At 45.0% G+C, this 23292-nt stretch overlaps 1 protein-coding gene across 1 annotated transcript in view; it reads right to left on the bottom strand.

The window, feature by feature from the left end:
- LOC144942888 (cell adhesion molecule DSCAM-like) overlaps positions 1 to 23292 on the bottom strand; it is a 196714-nt gene that overhangs the window by 167813 nt on the left and 5609 nt on the right. The window contains 3 exon segments of the mRNA XM_078869889.1: positions 4979 to 5056; positions 5059 to 5290; positions 5293 to 5494. Coding sequence (XP_078726015.1) covers positions 4979 to 5056; positions 5059 to 5290; positions 5293 to 5494 — 512 coding nt within the window.

Consider the following 23292-nt stretch of genomic DNA (forward strand, 5'->3'; position numbering starts at 1 on the left):
GCATCAATAGAAAAGAAATCGCATGCCAATTAACGCAATGCAAATCTAAACTGTTCCATTATTTTGTTTCCGATTCCAAAAATACATATTATTTAAACTTGATTTTCAAAAACTCAATTGGGAAAAAAAAATACGTAAACAACTGAAGTTAAACCATAAATATTTAAGCAGATGTCTCCATCTCTTCTTGAAGTCTACCAAACATTATGCAGAACACAGAACGGCTGCTTTGGCCCATCGCAGAGAAGACATGCAATTTGCAATCAGTTACGATGCAGATAATGCACCACTTACTGGACACTGTTGTAGCATTTAACATCAGTTTGGCATCAGTTTAGTACCCGACGCAAAAAGACCTTTACCCTAACAGGTTCTCCTGTATTCAATGAGTGCAATCAGTTTGAAGGCATGTGCATGTGCTTGAAACAAGATTGATGTTCTCCACCGATTGCATATCACAGGTTCGAGCTGAGTGTAGGAAGAAAAAAACCCACTTTATTATAATTAAAACGTGTTATTAATTATGAGCCCATTTAATGTACTGTAGTTATGTCCAAACGCTTAAAATGTGATTGCACAATGTGAACATGCGCTTTGTTTAAAGAATACGCTGGACGCACAAGCATGTCCTAAATGATTGTCCATTTGATTATTAAGTAATTTGCCGAACGTTAACAACCCAAAGCAAGCAGACCTATTTCGTGAAAACCATGTGTTATGTAAATACCTACTTGATTTTGGCCCACACACCACCCAACACAAGCATTACACATCCACCTTCAGAAAATGACCTCTTGAAAGTGTTCACATCAATCCATATGTTCATTTTACATTTTCTGCAAGCGGACACAACCTCAAACTAAGAGGTCCCCTCGGGGCTTGAAAACATTAGTTCGTTAATTAGTCGAGGACCCAAACAACATGACCCTGACCAAAAGGGCCCGAGAATACATTCGCTTAAACCAGCTCGGGCGAAAGCGCACACGCGCTCACAGTCACAACTCGTCAATGATACACTGTGAAACATTCATTTTAACATGTCGGGGCACAAGCAGACGCACGGCTTCGCGTTGTGTCAAAGCATTTGTGGTGCATACTGCCCCTGGCAATACAAGTCACAGCCGATGGGAACAGCTACCCCAGTCTCCACGGAATCCCATTTGCAAAGATACTTGGTTGCCATAACGCACAGATTATGAATAAATCCTGCTATCAGAGCACAGATGGTGCGATAAAGGAATTCTAACAGAAGCAATGAGAAAAAAAAACTCTTTTGAATTTTTTCGAGTGCCATTTTTATATCCCTTATATATATGTGTTGCATCCACTACGATGCTGCAGTGTGCATTCAACAGATGTAGTTCGGACAAACGGTCACATTTTGATTCAAATGTGTTCCTCCTGTATTCAAGGATGAATTTAAATGTACAAATTCTAACTCAAACGATACCGTATTAAAATGGGTTGTATTAATTAGAGAATCAGATAATGTCAAAACATTTAATGAGCCAGATATAGCATATAAGCTCGCCGATATTCTACATGGGGTGGAGTGGTGGGTGCAGTGGTTGATTTAGCCAGTTACGTTCAATTCCTAGCCGTGGATAACAACAGCAGTGATACCTGAACAGGCCCCAGTCTTCCCCAACGGCAACAGGACAAGAGCAACGAAGTATGGTCAAACAAACCCCCAAGATGAAACCAGTGGATTGACAAAGGGCTGTAAATTATATTTGTAATACACAATAGAGCTCTCTAAGCACTTCTGAAATGTATGGTATCCTCACAGCAACAGTAAATGATTCAATGGTACTCTGGGTAGTTGTTAGAATTTATTGCCAAATAAAACCAACGCAATTTTCAAATGCAAAGCAGTCTCTTTGAGAGTAATATTCAAGTTATAAAATGACCATGGCTTTCCTCAATAGCACTCGATAATGTCAACAGACTTTTCACATTTGAGCCAGCCTTCACAATGCATCAACCTTAAACCATAATCTTATTTAATTACCATGTACGGTATAGAAAGAGACAAATATATCATGTTTATTATTACAGCGTCGCGGAAGATGGTTTCGGTGGAGGATTTAATAATGACAATCACGCACACTGGGGTGGTAGGGCCAATAACATGCACACTCATTAGTTAGTTTTTCCTCCCGAGGGAGACAGACCATTCCGTGTACTCGTTCTAGGCTGAGTAAACCGAAGAGGGGATGCATGCCAGACTCAAATACCAACTTGCTGTAGGTGTTCGTGGCCAAGAACATGTCTTAAATTCTAGTTTGTTTGAAGTGCAATTCGCAAATGAACACGACCTCTTTACCCAAAGAAGCATGTGATCAAATATCATTTGCAATTAGCCGTGCTTTATCTGAGAGTAATGTGCGTGATTTTTGTTTAAATTTGGGGACGTTTCCAAAAATCTGCGACTTACTCTTGCAGATTAGGCCACATGAGCTTCAATGTCTACGTTATCGCAGCCAATAGTCCCCAGAACAGACTCGCGGGAGTCGAATTTGCCTGCAAAGTCTTTTGCAAAAATGCCACATCGCAGGAGGTATACTGACCACTCGGCTATCCAGCACCCCGCGCGTTTATATGTATTGTGTTTACTGATATGTGAACGCGCGCTATGTCCTTGTGCTGACTGTTCATACAGAGTAGTAATTTATTTAAATATGTGTGAGGTCTGAAATTATCAATTTTGGATTTTCCAACAGTTAATCTAATACTGCTGCCAGTTTCAAAATAAGGTGGCCGGCCAAGGGACCATCTGCTGTAATAAAATAAAGCTCCGCTTTAACAGTGGGGTTCCATAAATAAAACCACGTAAAGTCCCTTAACTGGATCAGTGATTAAATTTTATTGATCTCAGATTGCTGGAAAGTCCGTGCCAAATGAACCACTTTATTCGCAGCCATGTGGAGTAGCAGTCACGGCAATGTGCGCTCAATAAATATGGCTCAGGCAGACATTTCCTGCAAAACTCATTTGGTGAAACATACGCTACACACTGCACATTAAAATAGAACTAGCAATTAGCAGCAGCAGCAACAGTATCCGCCAGAGCCCCCCACCCAATAGCAATGCAATGTGTTGCGGCTTTTTATTTTGATCATATCCACATGTTACGCGTGAAACGTTGCATGTTTCAAGTACAGAGGCAGACGCAAGCAGAACAAAATTAATTAGGTCTTCGGGGGGCTTGGGGCGCGTTTAAAGTTCTCCGACACAAAAAGGGCCACCGCGCTGCTGTACGTTCTGAAAGTGTCCGTCAAAAAAAATGTGTGTGTTTTGCGGTTCCTGAGATGGATGCGCGCACGCAAACCGCAGCTGTATTCAGCCGCCGCCGCCTCCGCCACACACACGCACGCACACACAACCATTCCTTGAGGATCTGCGGGGCGGCGCAGTTGGGATCAAATACATTACACGGAGAACGACCCACCCTAGCCCCGGCTTTCTAGAGATGATGTGAGGAGAGCTTTCGCTGGCAGAGGTAAAAAAAAACTGCGCTAAAATCGATATTAAAAAGCGCGCATCGGGGCCTTCCCACGGCTCATTGGAAATGATTTGTTCGGCAAGAAACAAAATTGATGGCACGTCCCTACTGACCTAAACGTTATGGATTCCGGTGGCGGAACATCAGACGCACGCGCGCGCACAGCCACACAAAGCGCCGTGTTGTCGCATGTATCACGATAATTGGAAACGAACTGCGAGGAACGATGGATCGGCGTCAGCTGGGAAGACGGACAAGGCGGGCGAACAGCGGCGCGCGCGCGCGTGCAAATAGCGGCGCGTTGCTTCAAACTTTAGCGATATGCGTAATGAGATGCGGTGCGCACTTTGTACGCATTTCCATTCCGAAGCGGCGCTCGCATCGGATTTGACGGGGGGTGGAGTGTGGGGGGGGCGCTCTCTCGCCTATGCGCAATGGGCTGTTAAAAAAAAAACATTGTCAGGCACATGTGTTCTGAATCATAGATTATACTTGTAATGATCCAATAATAAGCAACGGCAACACACACACACACTAAAAACTTTCCCTCTACGCGTGCACTGGCGTCTCCCTCGAGTTGCGTGTCTTGAATTTTCGCACGTTCAGCTTCAATTATAACGGCGGTGTGAATAGCGCATAAAAATAAATGCATCGCAGGCAGCGTGGCGATCGTGCCACTACGTAATTAGGCGGTGCGAGCGGTTGCAGAGGAGTGCAGCGGTTTCAAGCGCACGTGCGGACACCCAACGGGAGCGTGGTTATTATATTCGATTATAAATCGACAATAATAAGAATAGCGATACTGTGCGCTTATATACAACTGAACTGGGAGAGAGAGAAAAACACACCCGCAGCCCCCCCCCCCCCCCCATTTGAAACAAACTGCAACTCAGACGCTCCAAAGGTTGGTTCAAGACAATGTAATGGAAGGCAATTCAATCCCATCAAACGTTCTATCAACTTTAGCAGCGAATTCAACGTGACGACCACACGCGCATGCTTCACAGCTGGGTGTTTCCACCGCCCCCCCCCCCTCTTCCAAAAGTATTACCGAAACATATTTCACTGCCTCGACGTTCGTGTTCGTGCGCAATGTGCAACCTTTAAGTGCGTTAGACTCGGCGAGAACTGACAAGAGAAAGTACTCACGATGGCAAGTACTGGAACGATACGCGCGTATCGCCAATTGCCACGTCCAATTACCTCCTTTGTGTCAAGTACTCGCTTCACATATACAACAACAACAACATGTGCGTTAAAACTGCGGACGGGCTCTGGTGCCAACCGACTGGAGCGCTTCACAAACAGCGCCCTTCACACGCTTAGCGCACGCAAGGAAACCCACGGATCCATCTTCGCCGTTTACGCACGAGTTTTTTTTTTTACATCAGTTGGATTAGCGTCAGCAGCAGCGGCAACAACAACAACAACAAAAAGTAACAACGAGTGGTGGTGGCTTGCATGCGAACCCACCGGTTAGGACTGGGCAGAGAAGGAGGACGCTGACGAGCCACATGCCATACGCTGCTCGGGCTGGGAGCGCGCGTGTGATGTCTCTCTCCGCTCCTGGTCTCTTCCGTGCGGTGCGATCGCGTGCGCTGCCTGAACGCGCGCGTGTACTCCTGCGTGTGTGTGTGTGGGTGAGAGCGCGCCTCCGTGTGTGTGTGTAACTGTGTGTGCCAAGGCGGGACCCCACGGGGCGACGGTAATGGCAACTACGTCACTCGTGTTTAGTAGTAATAATAAAACATTTGAGAGCGCGATACATACGTACACGCTCACGCGCGCGCGTGCGCACGCTCGTTGGTAACCGCGTGCGTGCGTGCGAGAAGTGCGTGAGTGCGCTGAGTTGCGTCTCACGCTACTGCTACCATGAACACCTCTGCTCGGTTCCCCTTCTGTGCGCGCGAGCGCTGATTCAAGATGATGATGCTGCTGTTGCTGCTGCTGATGACAACCAGCGTGTATTCGGGGAGTGACCTGTGCCGGCTACGAGGATTAGTTGGGTGGGAGGTGCGAGGAGGGGGTGGGGGGGGATTCGTGTTTATGGGACAGGGGAGAGAGGGGGTTGGAGTATAAGAGGAAGAAGCACAGTATAAGAAATGGAGATGAGCAGTGTGGGGAGGTGATGGATGTCTTGGGGTAGTGCGGTGGATTTGTCGGGTCGTGTTGGGGTAGTGTGGGAGACGTGTCTGGGTAGTGTGGGAGTAGTGTGGGAGACGTGTCTGGGTAGTGTGGGGGACGTGTTGGGGTATTGTGGGATACGTGTGGGGGTAGTGTGGGGGACGTGTAGGGGTAGTGTGGGAGACGTGTAGGGGTAGTGTGGGAGACGTGTGGGGGTAGTGTGGGAGACGTGTTGGGGTAGTGTGGGAGACTTGAAGGGGTAGTGTGGGAGACGTGTCGGGGTAGTGTGGGAGACTTGAAGGGGTAGTGTGGGAGACGTGTCTGGGTAGTGTGGGGGACGTGTTGGGGTATTGTGGGAGACGTGTGGGGGTAGTGTGGGGGACGTGTAGGGGTAGTGTGGGAGACGTGTAGGGGTAGTGTGGGAGACGTGTCGGGGTAGTGTGGGAGACGTGTCGGGGTAGTGTGGGAGACGTGTTGGGGTAGTGTGGGGGACGTGTTGGGGTAGTGTGGGAGACGTGTGGGGGTAGTGTGGGGGACGTGTAGGGGTAGTGTGGGAGACGTGTGGGGGTAGTGTGGGAGACGTGTGGGGGTAGTGTAGGGGTAGTGTGGGAGACGTGTGGGGGTAGTGTGGGAGACATGTGGGGGTAGTGTGGGAGACGTGTCTGGGTAGTGTGGGAGACGTGTCGGGGTAGTGTGGGAGACGTGTCGGGGTAGTGTGGGAGACGTGTGGGGGTAGTGTGGGAGACGTGTGGGGGTAGTGTGGGGGACGTGTGGGGGTAGTGTGGGAGACGTGTGGGGGTATTGTGGGAGACGTGTGGGGGTAGTGTGGGAGACGTGTGGGGGTAGTGTGGGAGACGTGTCGGGGTAGTGTGGGAGACGTGTCGAGGTAGTGTGGGAGACGTGTGGAGGTAGTGTGGGAGACGTGTGGGGGTAGTGTAGGGGTAGTGTGGGAGACGTGTTGGGGTAGTGTGGGAGACGTGTCGGGGTAGTGTGGGAGACGTGTCGAGGTAGTGTGGGAGACGTGTGGAGGTAGTGTGGGAGACGTGTGGGGGTAGTGTAGGGGTAGTGTGGGAGACGTGTAGGAGTAGTGTGGGAGACGTGTAGGGGTAGTGTGGGAGACGTGTGGGGGTAGTGTGGGAGACGTGTGGGGTAGTGTGGGAGACGTGTCTGGGTAGTGTGGGAGACGTGTCTGGGTAGTGTGGGGGACGTGTCGGGGTAGTGTGGGGGACGTGTAGGGGTAGTGTGGGAGACGTGTGGGGTAGTGTGGGAGACGTGTGGGGGTTGTGTGGGAGACGTTTTGGGGTAGTGTGGGGGTAGTGTGGGAGACGTGTAGGGGTATTGTGGGAGACGTGTGGGGGTAGTGTGGGAGACGTGTGGGAGACGTGTGGGGGTAGTGTGGGTGACGTGTCGGGGTAGTGTGGGAGACGTGTGGGGGTAGTGTGGGAGACGTGTTGGGGTAGTGTGGGAGATGTGTGGGGGTAGTGTGGGAGACGTGTGGGGGTGGTGTGGGTGACGTGTCGGGGTAGTGTGGGAGACGTGTAGGGGTAGTGTGGGAGACGTGTCTGGGTAGTGTGGGAGACGAGTGGGGGTAGTGTGGGAGACGTGTGGGGTAGTGTGGGAGACGAGTGGGGGTAGTGTGGGAGACGTATCGGGGTAGTGTGGGAGACGAGTTGGGGTAGTGTGGGAGACGAGTGGGGGTAGTGTGGGAGACGTATCGGGGTAGCGTGGTGGTGGGGGGTGTCGGGGTGCTGCGGTGGTGACACGCGTGGCCTCAGGCGCGTGCACAGCGTCCCCACGCCCACAGCGAGGCACGTGCCTGGGATTTTGGATGCTAAAAAGTGTCAAGCGCAGCAGCAGCCCTCCCCAACCTTTCTCCAACACCTCTTTCTCTCTCTCATACCCCGAACAATCCTTCCTCCCACGACACGGGGCGCCGTTACAACCGCCTACACCACCACCACCACCACCGCCACCTCTAGCAGCCACTTCCATCCACCACCAGCACACGACCCAGCAACAACTCTAGGCTAGGTTTAAAGACAGGATTTTGAAGAGAGATGTGAACATTGAAGCAGACGGCATGCTTGGCGGAAACAACAACATCAACAACACAAAGAGAAACTTAAATTTAAAGCTTTCGTGACTGCAGGGATTCATCTTCTTGGTTCTTTCGGTAAAGTCACGTAGAATGGAAATTAAAAAAAACGTAATAAAATAATTCTCACGACGTTTCGGCCACCGTCTGCTTGCGTTGTGGCCGAAAAGTCGTGATAATTATTTCATTTTTTTTCATTTTACGTGACTTTACCGAAAGAACCAAGAAGACAAAGAGAAACGTTTCCCGCACGTTTAATAAACAAGAAAAAGCATGCATATGCATGGATTCTTAAACAACTTATCCAAAATTAATTTGTTCTCGGAATTATTCTTTTTTTTATTCATTAATTTGCACTGCCCGCAATTATGTATCAATCGGAAACATGAATATGAATGAAAAATACGGAAAAAAAACTGGAAAGTGCAAACAAAACTATGAAGATGTGTACACTTGCAGTTTTATTGAGAGATTAGGAACAAATTGATTGTTTCAACAACCCACAGAAATGTGCACAGCTCTCTCAGCCTTCAGCGTTATGCAAAACCACTAATTTCTGAAGAACTATACTGTGGTCATCCTGTCTTAAATCCCAATCGGTAAACTGAGCGAATGAGACGATTTTGTGCGTCGTGATGGGGTGCTTGTCATCATTTACAGATGCGAATAAACAGATTCGAGAATGCATATTGAACACATCAGGAAAGGTTAGGGTCTTTGGCAGGACACATTGCCCGGAGGGATGACAGCAGGTGGGTAAGAACAATGACTGTCAAGCCACAGGAGGGAACGCCCTCGAGAGAACGTCGATTTCGGAGGTGAAACAATGAAAACAATGAAAACGGCTCATGCAGGTGTGCTACGTGGGGATAGTAGGTGGTTAGCGCTGCGCTGCGCTACAAATCCGGCGACCAGAGTTCGATTTCTGCTCACGGCCAACACCCAGTGACGATTATCTGAGCTGGTCCTGGGCCTCCCCTAGGTCGACTCAGCCTCAAATGAGTACCTGGTGCGGTGCGTAAACATCGCCACTCGGAAGACGAAGGCGCTCGGGCGTGGTGCTGACTGCCCATCCCATTGCGTGCCATTCTGGCTTTCATCGGTGCTCGCTAGCAGCACTTGCCCCGATTCCCACTCACAGACAACTCCAGTGACGACTGTGTGATCCGGTCCTGAGTCTGCCCTAGGTAGACTCAACCTCCTGCCAGCGAGCCTTCCACATTTCACATGGCCTCCAAGTGCACATAGCCTGGCACAAGCACTGTGACGTCACCGCCACTTAGTGGCAAATGGCAGCTGTTGTTGTTGTTGTCTATATGTGTGCGTCTGGTCGACTCAGCCTCAAATTAGTAACTAGTGCGATGTGTAAACATCGCCCCTGGGGAGACAAAGGCGGCCGAGCGTGGTGCTGCCCACCCACCCCCTCGTGTGCCGTTCCGGCCTTCATAGGCGCTATTCGCTAACAACACTTGCCCCAACGGTCTGTTGAGGCTATACGGGGGGATCTTTGTCTTTGTTTTGTCCGTGTAAGCAGATGGGGAGCGGTGGAATAGTGGTTAGCGCGCCGCGCTACAAACCTGGCGGATCGAGTTCGATTCCCGCTCACGGTCAATGCCAGTGACGATTATCTGAACCAGTCCTGGGCCCTCCCCTAAATTGAGACAGCCTCAAATGAGTACCTGGTGCGGTGTTAACATTGCCACTTGGGATACAAAGGCGGTCTGATGTTGTAGGATACAAATTTATAAAAACGTCTATTTAATTAAGTAGAACGTGTTGTCTATATTATTTAAAGATGCGAATTTTGATGTGACGTCACATTTCTCAAACCCCCCCCCCCCTCGTCACACATCGTCACAAATATCTGACCCCCCCCCCTAGGTACGTGACGTCATTTATGGACGGCCCCATAGCAGTTGGCACAGTGAGGAGTGCAGGTGTAGCATCTGCCAGTCATCTCATGGCATCTGAGTCTGTCCCGTGACCTGCCGACGAGCCTTCCACACTTAACGTGGCCTCAACGTGCACCTAGCCTGGCACAAGCGCCGTGGTGATGTCACTGCCACTTAGTGGTGAATGGCGGCTGCTGTTGTTACATAGCTGGGACGTGCGAGATGGTGACAGCTTGTGTGTGTGTGTATTCACCAAACAGTGGATCGATTATTGCTGATAATGACGGATAATCTTAAATGTTGAGCTGAATAAAGGGCAGACGACACACGTAACATGACGTCGCAACATAATGTCACGTGTCATGATGTCATAAGGTTGTGCGCCCACGTGGATTTTAATGTCACCAACACGAGGTGAAGGCTCGTAACATTTAGCACAGATTTTTTTTTGTTGCCACAAAGTTTTGTGCAACCCGTTGATCGATTAACTAAGTTTTGTTTAACGTAGGTCCATAATAAGAACACTACTTTAAATTAAAATGTTATTTACATGGGATCATCTTCATGACAGTTGTCATGACCCCATGTTACGGATGTCTCAGAACCGTCAGCTGTCGTTGGAAAGCATAAACAATGACCAATATTGTGTAATACATTACAGTACACCATTAATTTTGGTTGAATTCATGAGTCATTGGGCGACAGCACTTGTTCAGGGGAATCTACCATAAATATCAGGTTTAGCGGTGCCGTTTGGCACATCTCGATACCTCGGCCGCATCTCCAGGTTCATGCATTCACCACAATCGATGGCTGATTAATGGCGTACAATCCCCCCCTCCCCCCCCAGTCTCTCGCTCTCTCACGCGCGCTCTCTCTCTCTGTTCGCTTTGTCCAAACGTGCACAGCAACGCACTCTTCGGTGTTTGCTCAATGTATTTTGCTCTGTGACTTGCGGATGGTTGTTAAGCGCTGGCTATCAACTTTCTCTCTCTTCATTAAATCATTTGTTATGCTTCCCAGGTCAGGCCACATCCTCTCTCAAAAACAAACTTTCATTTTAGAGACGAGATTGTTTTTCTGCTTTGGGATGGATTACGCATGGCATGTGTTGCTTTTTTGTCTAGACTTTTTAAGTGAGATGTCTGGACACGATCTTTTAATAAACCAGCGGTCGTAGTACTACGATGATAATGATGAGGGTGTCTTTCTTCAAAACTGGATATTGCCTCGAATCAGCAGCCAAGCACAAAAATGGCATACCATCCACAACTTACACTCTGATCTTACATTTCCAATATGTTGATACGACTAAACTTCAATCAACACTTCAAATAAACTCCACCATCCCTTCTTTAAACAAAAAAAACGAAACCCAATGTGGCATTAAAAAAATAACTTTCCTATTTTACAAAATATGAAATCAATGTCTTCTAATGAAACGACCATACTATGTCGGTGAAGTTCAATATGGGTACCTACGCCTTTATTTATATATCATTACTGAAACGGAAACAGAGCATACGCTATATTATGCCTTTATCCATGTCTATGGCAATCTTGGAGTTGTCTATGAGCCTCAGGCGTTGAAATTGACCCCTAAGAATCTAAAGGTGTCTTGACCTCTCTGGCCTCGCGTTTTACGTGCCATGAGAAGGAACATTGCTGGAAAGGTCACCTATTATATACTCGTTTGTTAAGGCAGTGTTAGTAGTGATGATTGTGTTGAGTTTGTTTTGCTATTTGTGCTTGTGCACAACTGCCAGTGAAGTATAATCAAATAAGTTATTTAAAGGCATCTAAAGATTTGTAAAACGTCCTGCTTCCAGCTCATCGTAGTTTGGGCATTAACAATAAAACCATATATACTACTATGTTTACCCAAGAATGTCAGTGTGTAACGTGCGTGACGTCACACCACGTCGACCAGCCCAGGTTACGTAATCCACATGGACCCGCCTCTCAATAATCATGAGTGGGTGACGTCACTCTGCATGGAGAACCCCCGCCCCCCCTAATTAATAATCATGAGCAAGTGACGTCCTCCAAATGGACACTCCCCCGCCATTAATAATAATCAGCGGGTGACGTCACTCCACATGGGGGGGCGAGGCGCCTCCTCCTCCCTCCTCGGCGTCAAGTTACAACCCTCACTAGAAAGGCAGAACCCTCACGTCACGCGATCTCCGTAACGCTGTTGAGACATCGAAGTAAAAAGGACGTCATGACCTTTAAATGAAATAAGTCTGTGTCACCGCGGCCTTACAAATTGCACACGAATTGATGCAATGAATATCACGTCGCGGTCTGCTTTTTGCTTGCAAGTTTCAGATTTACTGCAATACACCCGTCCTTGGACGGGCAAAAGGCTAGTCAATTCGAATTATGCATTGATATGGCTCTCGGAGTTTGGACTTTACCACGGAATCCTAAAAATATCCCAAAGGCGTTTTAGTCTCGTTCTCCCAGTGTTGGAAATTAACACGGGGCTCTAAGAATTAATTCTACAAGTTAAATCTTGACTTAAAGCTGCAGCAGCTTCCTCCCTATGTTTTCCTCCTGATGACGATCGTTTGTGCTGTGATCGAAACGTCGTAGTTTTTTGTTATTTTTTAGTTATTTTCTTTGAACCTATCTACGTGACTTTACCGAAAGACCCAAAGAAAATGAATTCTACAGGTGTTTTAGTTTGGCTCTGTGGAACCCAGGCATTAACGATAAACCCAACGAACTGTAAGGTGCCTTATATACTTGCACTGTACACAAACCTCACCCCCAACTATACCTCCCTTATTCCCACTCTCACCACTCTCCAGCAGTTCCCACCATGGCGTTGCCCACCCAAGCTAAGCCTAAGGAACCGACGCAGCCCGAAACATATTCGTTCCAAAAAAATGTGAGATCAAAAGAGCAAGAGTATGAGATACGATTTTGTAAGCACACACTTGAATGCCACTCAGAGAAAAAAACACATTTTCCAAAGTGAATTACTTATGCAGTAGGTATAGAGTGCGCAGTGTAATGCTGATACTATATTCAAACAAAGTGTGCTCAGACAAATATTAACATGTAAAAGTTCACCGTGTACTTCTGAAAATGCGGTAGCCTGTGTTTGTTGCTACGAGCTTTCGAATGTTCATCACATTTTTAACTCTCTTAGTTTTAAAGAGCTGCTTTTATTGAAGTGTGGCAGTTCACGCTTGAACCATGCACGACACACTTGGAGCCTGTATCTTAATGCTGAAATGTACTTCATGCATAAACATGTTTTTTCATTATTTCAATATGAGTAGTCAATCCACTGATTCCAATTGTATGTGTTATCAAAGGTAATACCTACCCTGCTATATTCAGATTGTCCGTGCATGGAACTAAAAATGTTCCGTAATAATAGATACGCAACTATAGATCTCAAATCTAAATGGGTTGAAAGAACATGTTGATACTCTTACATCCAACCACCTTCGTCTCCTTTAGTTCTGATGTTCACGCATGGTACCTGATCTTAATTTTAGGCTGGGTCAACCTACAGGAGACCCAGAGTGAGTTCAGATAACTAATTTTCCAATAATTGCACGGCCGCAAATTTAACTCACGTCACCTGGGATTGTGGTGGGAATAAAGTATAGTCATAGATACTCGCTGACAGTACTTGCCCCCATCAGTATCTACTACTAAATGGGGAATATGTGTGTGCCAGGGGTGGGGGAGGGGGGGCAGTGGGTATCCGTGTAAAAGAGCTTCATAGCTCATCTGATTTCTCCAGGATAAATAAAGATTCTTATTCAGTGATTATCCTACTGTCGACAAAGGCTCACAGGAGGACCTGATGTGGTGCACACACATCGACACTGGAGATGCAAAGGCATTTGTGGCGGAGTGCTGGCCACATGACCCCCTCATGGACTATTCCGGCCTTAATAGGTGTTCGCTAACAACACTCGCCTCAGAGGTCTACATTGATATAAGGGGGAGTTATTTATTTTCTTTGCGTGTGTTTGTATGTAAGTATGGGGCATCAATGAACTGCTCTGTCAAAATTAAAGAAAGCACAAAATATTACACAGCTGAATCCAAGGGGATACCCATCCCAAGACCACACCGTGTTGTACAAAACCAGATAAAAAAAATAATTAAGGGCATGCCACAAGCAGAGCATATGATGGGCATATATACGAGTTATGCTAATATAGTAGGACTACAGTTGCAGCCAAATTAGGCACAGAGGGACTATACTGAAGATTAGATATACAGAACAGCACAGAGGTTATCAGCATGGGATATGATCATGGGAAGCAAATATCCAAGCTTTCTTACAAAAAGATTAATAATGTTCTCATACACATGGCATGATTCAAACATATGGACACATACAATGTGCATATGGGTATTTATAGCATCCGTTAAGAAAGAGTAAAAACTGAACTGAATGCAGTTTTTTGAAGATGCTGTTTTCACATTGGCTTCGCAACAAATGATCAACACCCTGTCATGTAAAAGTATAAATATGGCTTTAAAGTAAAAGTCCAAAACATTTTCAGAATACTTTACAACCAAGGGGTTATCATCCAAAGGCTTCCTTCAGGCTCTGCTCTTTCCACCCCTATATTCTGGTTTGAAGGTGAATGTTTATTCACCTTGCATAATGAGAGCAAATGGGAATTGCATGTAGAACGATTGAGCTCCAAGACAGCACTAGGCACAATGGTCAGAAATCAAAGAGGGCCACCTCTGTTTATAGCTCCACAACCTTGAGTGTCTCATTGAGGAAACTCGTTTTGCACGCCGGCTTCCGTCAGTCCTTAGCCATAGCCTCCAAAAATGTGATATTATTCGACCACTTTGTGTGCGAATTCATGAAATATCTCGCCGGTAGTCATCGCGTGCGTATTGGGATTTAAATTGCATTGTTGATGTTGCAAGCAAGTGAAACAAAACCGTGTTAGTAAGGGTTTGTTTAAAGCATACTTCACCACACTGATCAATGTGGTTAGCTGAGGCGGGCGGGGAGGGCGGGGTTGCCAGTTAAGATATCACTACCAATTAGTGTTTGCTGTGATCACATATTTAATTCAGGTCACAGGGATCATGGCGGAGTGCGATAACCATGATGCCCACTGTTCCCCCACCTGCAAACGCTCACAATTAACGAAAGGCCGTATAGACAGGTCAGTATATAATGATACATAATACACAGAGTAGGTAATTCAAGTATTCGGCAAAGAAAGTGACGAGAAACCCAATATTCTTGGATCTTTCCGTAAAGTCATGTAGAAGGGAAATAATAAAATAATAAAAATAAAACATAATAGAATTCTCACGACGTTTCGGCCACAACACAAGCAGCCGTCCTCAGGTGAAAAACAGAGCTGTCGGAAAGACAGGACGGCTGCTTGTGTTGTGGCCGAAACGTCGTGAGAATTTTTTATGAGATATTTATTATTATTTTATTATTTCCCTTATACGTGACTTTACCGAAAGATCCAAGAATATGAATCCCTGCAGTCAAGAAAGCTTTAAATCGAAAAGAAACCCAATATCTCAGCCACTATGAAAAATAGAATGAGACGATCTGGACATATTCATCATTTGAGTTTGACTGGACTTCAAAAAAATGTAGGCCTGGCAAAATGAGGTCATAAGAACACAACAAAAAACAGTCAGGCTTAGGACTCACTGCGAACCATCCCAGAATACTTGAACCAACCGGATGAGTGTGATTAAATCTGGCATCTACAAGCTGGGACTTCAAGCCGTGTGGTGACTACTGGAAAATAACAACTGGAGTTGGATAAGGACATTGAAGGTTATAGCATGGATTTTCAGGATTGAATGTTGGCATAATACAGTCGTTGCGTGTGGGTGTTTTTTTTATTAATTTATTTTTCACCGCAAACAAGAAACTGCACTTATGTTTGATGCTTTTTAGGTTTGTGGACATGTACACATCCACCATGCTTCCCACTTTATTGTGTGTTGAGACGTTTATAACGCTGTGTGTTTGAGACGTTTAGAACGCTGTGTTTGAGACGTTTATAATGCTGTTGATACAACAACAAAAACTACAAAACGGTATTTATTTTTGGAAGAAAATAACTCGAATAAAAAACGAAAGCCCTACATTAATAGTAAATAACATGTAACGCGGCTTTGAGAATGGATGTTTCACAAAGTGTATGTATATTGAAGCAATGCCAGACATGTTCCCAGGCTGGATTTAGGTATAATTGTCCCCAGCACTCCATCGCAGAAGAGACCCCACCCCATCTTCTCTTCCTCTCTGCAAACAAAGACAAAGACTCCCCGTATAGCCTTAACAAACTGTTGGGCAAGTGCTGTAAGGAAGCACCTCTGAAGGCCAGCATAGCACAAGAGGCGATTGGGTGACCATCACCATGTAAAGCAACTTGTCTCCCGAGTGGCGACAGGTACTCATTTGAGGTTGAGTCGACCTAGGGGAGGCCCAAGACCGGATAAAATAATCGTCACTGGTATTGACCGTGAGCGGGAATTGAACTCGGGAGTCCAGGTTTGTAGCACAACACGCTAATCACTATGCCACCGCTTCCCCTCTGCTTCCACAAACAGAGATATAGACTCTAGATTTGAAGCTTTCGTGACTGCTAGGAATCATAATCTTAGGTTTTTTCGGTAAAGTCACGTAGGTAAAAAATAAAATTAAAATTAATAAAAGTAATAATACACTTGATACAGTAAATTTAGCTGTGACGGTCCCACCTGATGACGGAGACTTGTGTTGCCTCCGAAACGTCGTGATTTATTATTTTATTTATATTATTACTTTTATTAACTTTAATTTTAATTTTTACCTACGTGACTTTACCTAAAAAACCTAAGATTAGAGATACAGATAACAGCCGCCATTTGCCACTTTGTGGCAGTGACATCACTACAGTGCTTGTGCCAGGCTAGGTGCACTTTGACGCCATCTGAAGTGTCGAAGGCTCGCTGGCAGGAGGTCATGGGACAGACCCCGGTGCCATGCGTTGACTGACATATTACTGGCAGATGCGCCACCTGTGCCCCCTACTGCACTAACTTCCTGCATTTTAGGCATCCAGCTTCGCTTGTTGTTTTGAGAATCGTTCCGATGCCCTCCGTTGTTCCTGGAGGGCGACTGCCTCCAAATTCCCAGCAGCCGATCTTAACACCGCTGGTACCAGTCCTCGGCAAGTCCACTCAGCTTCAGATCCTCCGGTATCACATCAGCTCATCTCTTCGGTGGGTGGGTATTTGGGCTACATGACCCAGCCAATACAACCTTGTCTCATGGAGGAGCTCACCGATTGGGCTGTGTCCAGACATTTTAAGGATCTGCCAACTCCTCAGACAATGCAACCTGGTTCAACCCAGGATGGATCGTAGGCAGGCCGGCTTGAATGTTTTAAACCCATGAAAATGTTCCTTCAGTGGGTCCAGTTTTCTGAAGCACAAAGAAGACAGGGCATAACTGCGGCTGAGAAGACTTGAATTGAGCTTTGTCCAGACTAACAGGCCAAGAAGATTCCACACAACGTTATGCAACCCCTACAGACACAAATAAAGACACAGACAAACATTTACCGGAGTTTTTTCGCACTGCTATCTTGGTTGTGTTACTAGGCCTGCAAGCTCTACTTGGAGAGTGATCTTCTACAGCGTGAGCGCAATATTCCGAGGCTTTTTTTTTAACATCAGATGGAGAAATCTGGCAGATCAATTTAAAATGAGCTTATAAAACAGCTATTAATAGAGGTAGTATTGCTTAATTTGTAGTGGTTATTTTGTTCACATTAAAACAACTGTTTTAAAAACTAGTCTTACTTGACTTAATTATACATGTAAACAGTCTGTTTTTTTTCATGGGCCCCTCTGGAGTTTTGGGCCCTGAAAAAAATCCTATTTGTGCCACTACCCTACCCAAAATCTGGCCCTGCAGCCCTCCATGAGCCTTCCCGGTCTCTCTTCTGGTCATAGGTAAAGAGGGCTTAATGTTATGAAACATAGGAACAGGCAAGCTTAGGAACTGGGTTTAATGTACACAATACAATACATTTTGATCATGGCATCTGAGTGTGATTGTACCTCAAGGTGCTTGTTATAAAACCGAGGAGAGGGGATGTTTATCTTGGGATCAAGAGAGGAAGGGATTAGGGTATTTTCAGATGGGGGGAGGTGAGGGGGGGGGCTTTGAGGCTAAAGGACATGAATGTAAATAAAATAGTTGATAGAGAGCGATACAGTTACAGATCAGAGGACAAGGTGAAGAAGGTCTCCATTTATTTTTGCCCTTATTTCATTTAAGTTCTTCAACAAAAACCAATACACCAAGTGCGTGTGTTTAATAGTGCTTTGCTTCAATACTTTTTGTCTGTAATATTAATTCATGAACGGGTTTCCGGTTTTTAAATTCAGCGTTTTGCATAAATGAATTCATACAATGGCTGCTTGCCACTAAGACACAATATATACGAAACTGGGTAAACCGCAGAGTCAACAAATTCAAGTATAAAGTCACTTCATGTAAAATATACTTATGCTGGGATACGAATGATTGAAGAAGGACCTACTCTTGTTTGTCTTAAAGCTATTATTCAAATGACGCAACAACGAAAGGTGAGTGCACATATTGTGGCATGTGCCTACGTTTTCCTTAGCTGTGCAAACTATATTTTTTCGGAATTGTACCTTCTTTTTGTTTCCTGCGTATCATTGCAGTTAACGCAGTCTGTAGTTTCTCAATAGGTTTCCGTGAAATTTTACTTCCTAGAGACACATTGTACTCCCACATTTTCACCAACGAGTACGTCTCTCCCCTGTATAGTTTGTTAAGCATGATTGATTCCACAGCTGGTCAGACCAGCCAGTTCTATTACAGTTATACAGTGCAGTTTAATAGCAGCCCCCCACCGCCCCGTCAGAAAAGCTTGCCATATCGAAGTACAATACATATTTTCCACCACATTCAATTCACTCTTGTGAATTTCCTGAATGTTTTTTTTCTTCTAGGCAGGGCCCACTGAGCTCTATAGCTCTTTTTCAGAAGCGAACTGGCCACAAATGATATCTCAACGAAGTGGCTTATCATCGTGTGGACATTTATTACAGACAAATACTCTAAACGCATGTTTTTCTAAATGCAAAGGGGGAAAAAAAGGAGAACCCGGAGATTAATCCACGTGACCACGGGGAGAGCGGCTTGAAAACTACAAATATAGAGGCGTCAGGGTCGGGATTGAACTCACGACCTCCTGCAAATCAAGCGAGTAAGTTAACATCTCGCCACCGTTAATGTTATAACTATTAAATAAGAATAATTCATAGCCCTAAATCAAACCACTGCAAAATTAAGGCCTCCCTTGTGTATGTCTACTACTGGACATCTGTAAAAAATGAGCTTGATAGCTCATCAGATTTTCTCCAGTATAGCTCAACATTCTGATTCTGACGTCGGATATGGGGGTTGTTTAATTATACTTCACTCGCCTGGTCGGTATGCCTTGGCAAAGAGAGTATCTGTGTTTCAGAACCGATTCAGATGTCACTCGCCACTGATGATAGCCATGGCTGGGAATGCATTCAGGTCACCGGTACAGAGTGCAGTGCGCCTACCACTGTACCACGGCTCCGTCCGTAATGATCTTTTCTGAGTTTTGATAACGACTGCATGCACAAATGCTTTCGCAGTAGAACAGTAACTTTCCACATATAAATTACTTGTTTCTAACCATTTCTTTTTTTAATTGAGAGTAATCCTTGAATAATGAGCACTTTAACCGTGCTTAACAAGGTCACAAACAGCGATGGCTATGCGCCATCGGCTTGGGCAAAATGAAACTGGTTGCACGCTGGTTTGGTCCAGTTTAGTAATGTGTGCAAATAGTGAGTGGGAGCAATAACCAAACTGGAAATGTCAGCCAAAATGTTAGGAAACAGCTACAAGACTTGAAAACAAACACACAATGGTCTTACCAAAACATCATCAGCATAATGTGGCTCGGGTGTTGTTCTTTTTTTTTGCTTTATTACAAGTTACAGCTGGTGCCAACCAAAGTGGAATGGAATAAACAGTCCCATGTATGTGGATTCATCGCACTTTATTCGTTATCTACATGGAGGAAAAAAATGGTCCACTCTAAATTGTAATGCTTGACAGCCTTAAAATGTTACTGTGGAGGTGAGGGGCATTTCAATTGGTGACTTCCATGCTAGGCAGAGGTCAATTGTAGAGCTGAATCACGATTACCCAACGCTGTGACTGCAAGTGCAATTCACATATAATGCCTAACATCTTGCCATTTCCCCCAGAAAAATGTGTTTTCGTAGTTGTGCACAGCTCCGTTAAGTGTTTGATACGCAACAAATACGCCATTCGAAATTAAAACATTTTCGTACGCTTATTTATCCAGGTAAGCCACACTGCATCAGTGGACTCTTTTTCGGAACGGTTCAGCATCAGGTTTTTATGTTACAATGCTTTCGGCCAATTCATGAGTACATATGTTGAACTTCCTTCGCACCGTACGTAGCCAAGCGTGCTAATAGGAGGTGTGGGGAAGGCCAGCAAAACAAAACACAAGAAGCAGTGTTTATTATTATATAAGTTGGAGGAAACCGGAGCACCCAGAGAAAACCCACGTGCGGTAAGAGGGCAACGCTCTATCCCCGAACAAATGGGAACCTGATGGCGGTTATCATCTTTGGTTTTTTCGGTAAAGTCACGTAGGTAAAAAATAAATAAATGAAAAAATAACTAAATTTAATCACGACGTTTCGGAGGCAACACAAGCCTCCGTCTTCAGGTGGAACCGTTACAGCCAAAATCACTGTAGCCAAAATTACTGTAGCATGGAAGTCACCAATTGAAAATCACTGTAGTACACTGTAGTACAGTGATTTTGACTGTAACGGTTCCACCTGAAGACGGAAGCTTGTGTTGCCTTCGAAACGTCGTGATTTAATTGAGTTGTTTAATAATTTATTTATTTTTTACCTACGTGACTTTCCCGAAAAAACCAAAGAGTATGAATTCTTGCAGTCACGAAAACTTCAAATCTAGAATTGATGGCGGTTAGTTCACTTTGCTGTACTACCTTCTCCTAGTAAGCCACGGGTTTTCTCTTCCACGATGCCCATGGTGAAGGGAGTTTCACAATCATTTGCTTGATCCACCAACCCTTGCCTCCACAGCGCTGTATTACAGGCTCGCACCACTTCCGCCCATCTGTATTACTCATCTTTATTTGACCACGATAGACACTTGAAATGCACGACCCATTTCCCAGGCACTTCTGGCAAGATGGCAGCGGTGGTACATAAGTTTCACTTAAAATGTGCAGCAGATAACAAACGACTGTAATGATGCACAACACCAATAATAATGCGTCGTTTTAGACGCCACGAAAAAAATATCGAAATACACGATGAGTTTCTAATCATGATGGAATAATTTCGCTGCGGCAATGAAACAAACGGGATAGGAATTGTTGCATTGGATTTGTAAATAACGGTACAACTACGAATTCGACATTCAATTTGAAAACTTTACTCTTGGCCTTTCCATTTCTGATTTCGCTTTGGTGAAATAAAACTGTTACAAATGGGCTGTTTCTTATATATATAACAAACATACCAAAGTGAACTCCTTTGTGTTTGCATTGTGTGGGTTGAAGTGTGGAAATAGCAAGTGGTGTTTGTGAAAATGCAGCTTAATATACAGATGACATCTCCCTGCTGAGCTCCCAATCCGGCTACCATAGGCCATAATTGCCCTAGATTATACTCCTTAGTGCCAAAGACAAAGCTTTAGGGCTTAATACATTTTAAATCAACATATTTTTGGAAGAATTAGAGAAGCGTGTATATAGAAAACTCTCAAATCGTGGCTGTCACTCTTCTTTTCTGTCTTGTTGCAGTCATTCTGAAAGTAGCAAAAAAAAAAGTTAGCCCAGCTACTTGGAGATTAGCTCCAATACAACCCTTTGTTGTAACATGATGAATTGTTGTTGTCGTTGCATTAGCCATACCGATATATTTTTAGCGGCTTGCAAAGATAATGGGATTGGAAATGATAATGGGAATCAAAATGCAAGTTAGTAATCTGATTAATTATGAGCCCATCAATAGGTTAGCCTTAAGGCAAAAGCATAAACGAGAATATGCATGTACTGTTCTATTTCAGCATCAATTTAGTATTTCATTGTTATAAAGGCATTCAAAAGCATATGGGATCTCATGAAAAACAATAAATCACTTTTGCAAAAAAATATACACAACTGAAATCCTGAATTAATACGCTGAGCAGCTCACAAGATTTCAATCAGATTTAGAAACAGTGCTTCCAATTAAACCAATTACATTGCATGTTCAATTTCTGCAGCAGCGTTACATATGTCGCCGTATTCCGCGCAATGCATCAAACTCCGTCTTCCGTGAAGGCACACAACACTTCATCACGGAGCACAGGCTGGAAACTGCCCCGCACAACAAACAGCTGCTGCCACTACTGCTCCTCACCACACGAACGTGGGTGACTTGTCGCTTGAGTGCGTGTCAAGCTGACATGCATGTGATTGTCCATATCAACAAATGCGCCGAACATTTTAAAGGGTACACGTGGGGCATGTCTATATATCTTTTATACAATGTACTTGTATAGCTGTGGAAGAGCAGGCCAATATTAGCTCCTCTGAGTGTCTTTACAGAACTCCCTCTCATGGAGGCACCTACGTCGTGGGTTCCGATCCCAACCCTGCTGTATATTTGGGAGTTTGCATGCTCTCCCGTGGTCATGTGGATTTTTTCTCCGGGTCCCTTGGCTTTTTCCCTCCATGTTTAGAAACATGCATTTTAGAGTATTTTGCTGCTATACATTTCCACATGATAAGCCACTTCGCTGAGCTATCATTTGTGGCCAGGTCGCTTTTGAAAAAATCGCTATATAGCTCAGCGGGCCTTACCTGGTACAATAAAAAAAAACCTGTTTTAGTTTCCACCACCAGTGGCATGGGCATGCAATTTCAGGGCAGCGTCTTTACCACTTTTATTTGTATAACAACGCGTATTTTTTAGAATGCATGCAAGGCTACAACGAGCAATACAGGTCTTTTGTAGAACTGATACTACATGTGTGCTGTGCCTTAAAAAAAAAGGTTAATTGGATATTTGTGCATTATTGTAACAAAATGTGTGCAGCTAACAACTAGACAACAGGGTAATGACCAAGAATGCACTGAGGGCAATATGAAATATGAGTAGCAGTAAAGTGGTGTTTCATTTATAATTATATAATTGCCATGTATTTGCGTGACCTATTTTGGGAGATTACAGATCATACACCAAAGTAAAAAAAGCAGCCCTTCAAGGAATACTGCTGACTGTAGTCAGATGATTAATAAAACCCAGCTGATTTAATTTCACCTTTGAAATGTCCACAGTCAACACCGTTGCATAAAGTATTTTAAGTGGGGTAGAATAAGGACAAAAGAGGCACCTGGAAATGTGAGTATTTGCCAGAAGAAGAAAAATATGGTACACTTCCAGAATTACACATTCCTGCGGAGGGAGCTGGTAGGAACGTTGGGTTGCTCGGTCAATGGCCAGGGTCAACGGCGGCGTGGTGTATTCCGCAAATATGGCCGACTGTGAGGGCGGGCACAAGCCGGCGTGAATAGGTT

The sequence above is a fragment of the Lampetra fluviatilis genome, chromosome 29, assembly GCF_964198595.1.
Source record: "Lampetra fluviatilis chromosome 29, kcLamFluv1.1, whole genome shotgun sequence".
NCBI classification, from domain to species: Eukaryota; Metazoa; Chordata; class Hyperoartia; order Petromyzontiformes; family Petromyzontidae; genus Lampetra; species Lampetra fluviatilis.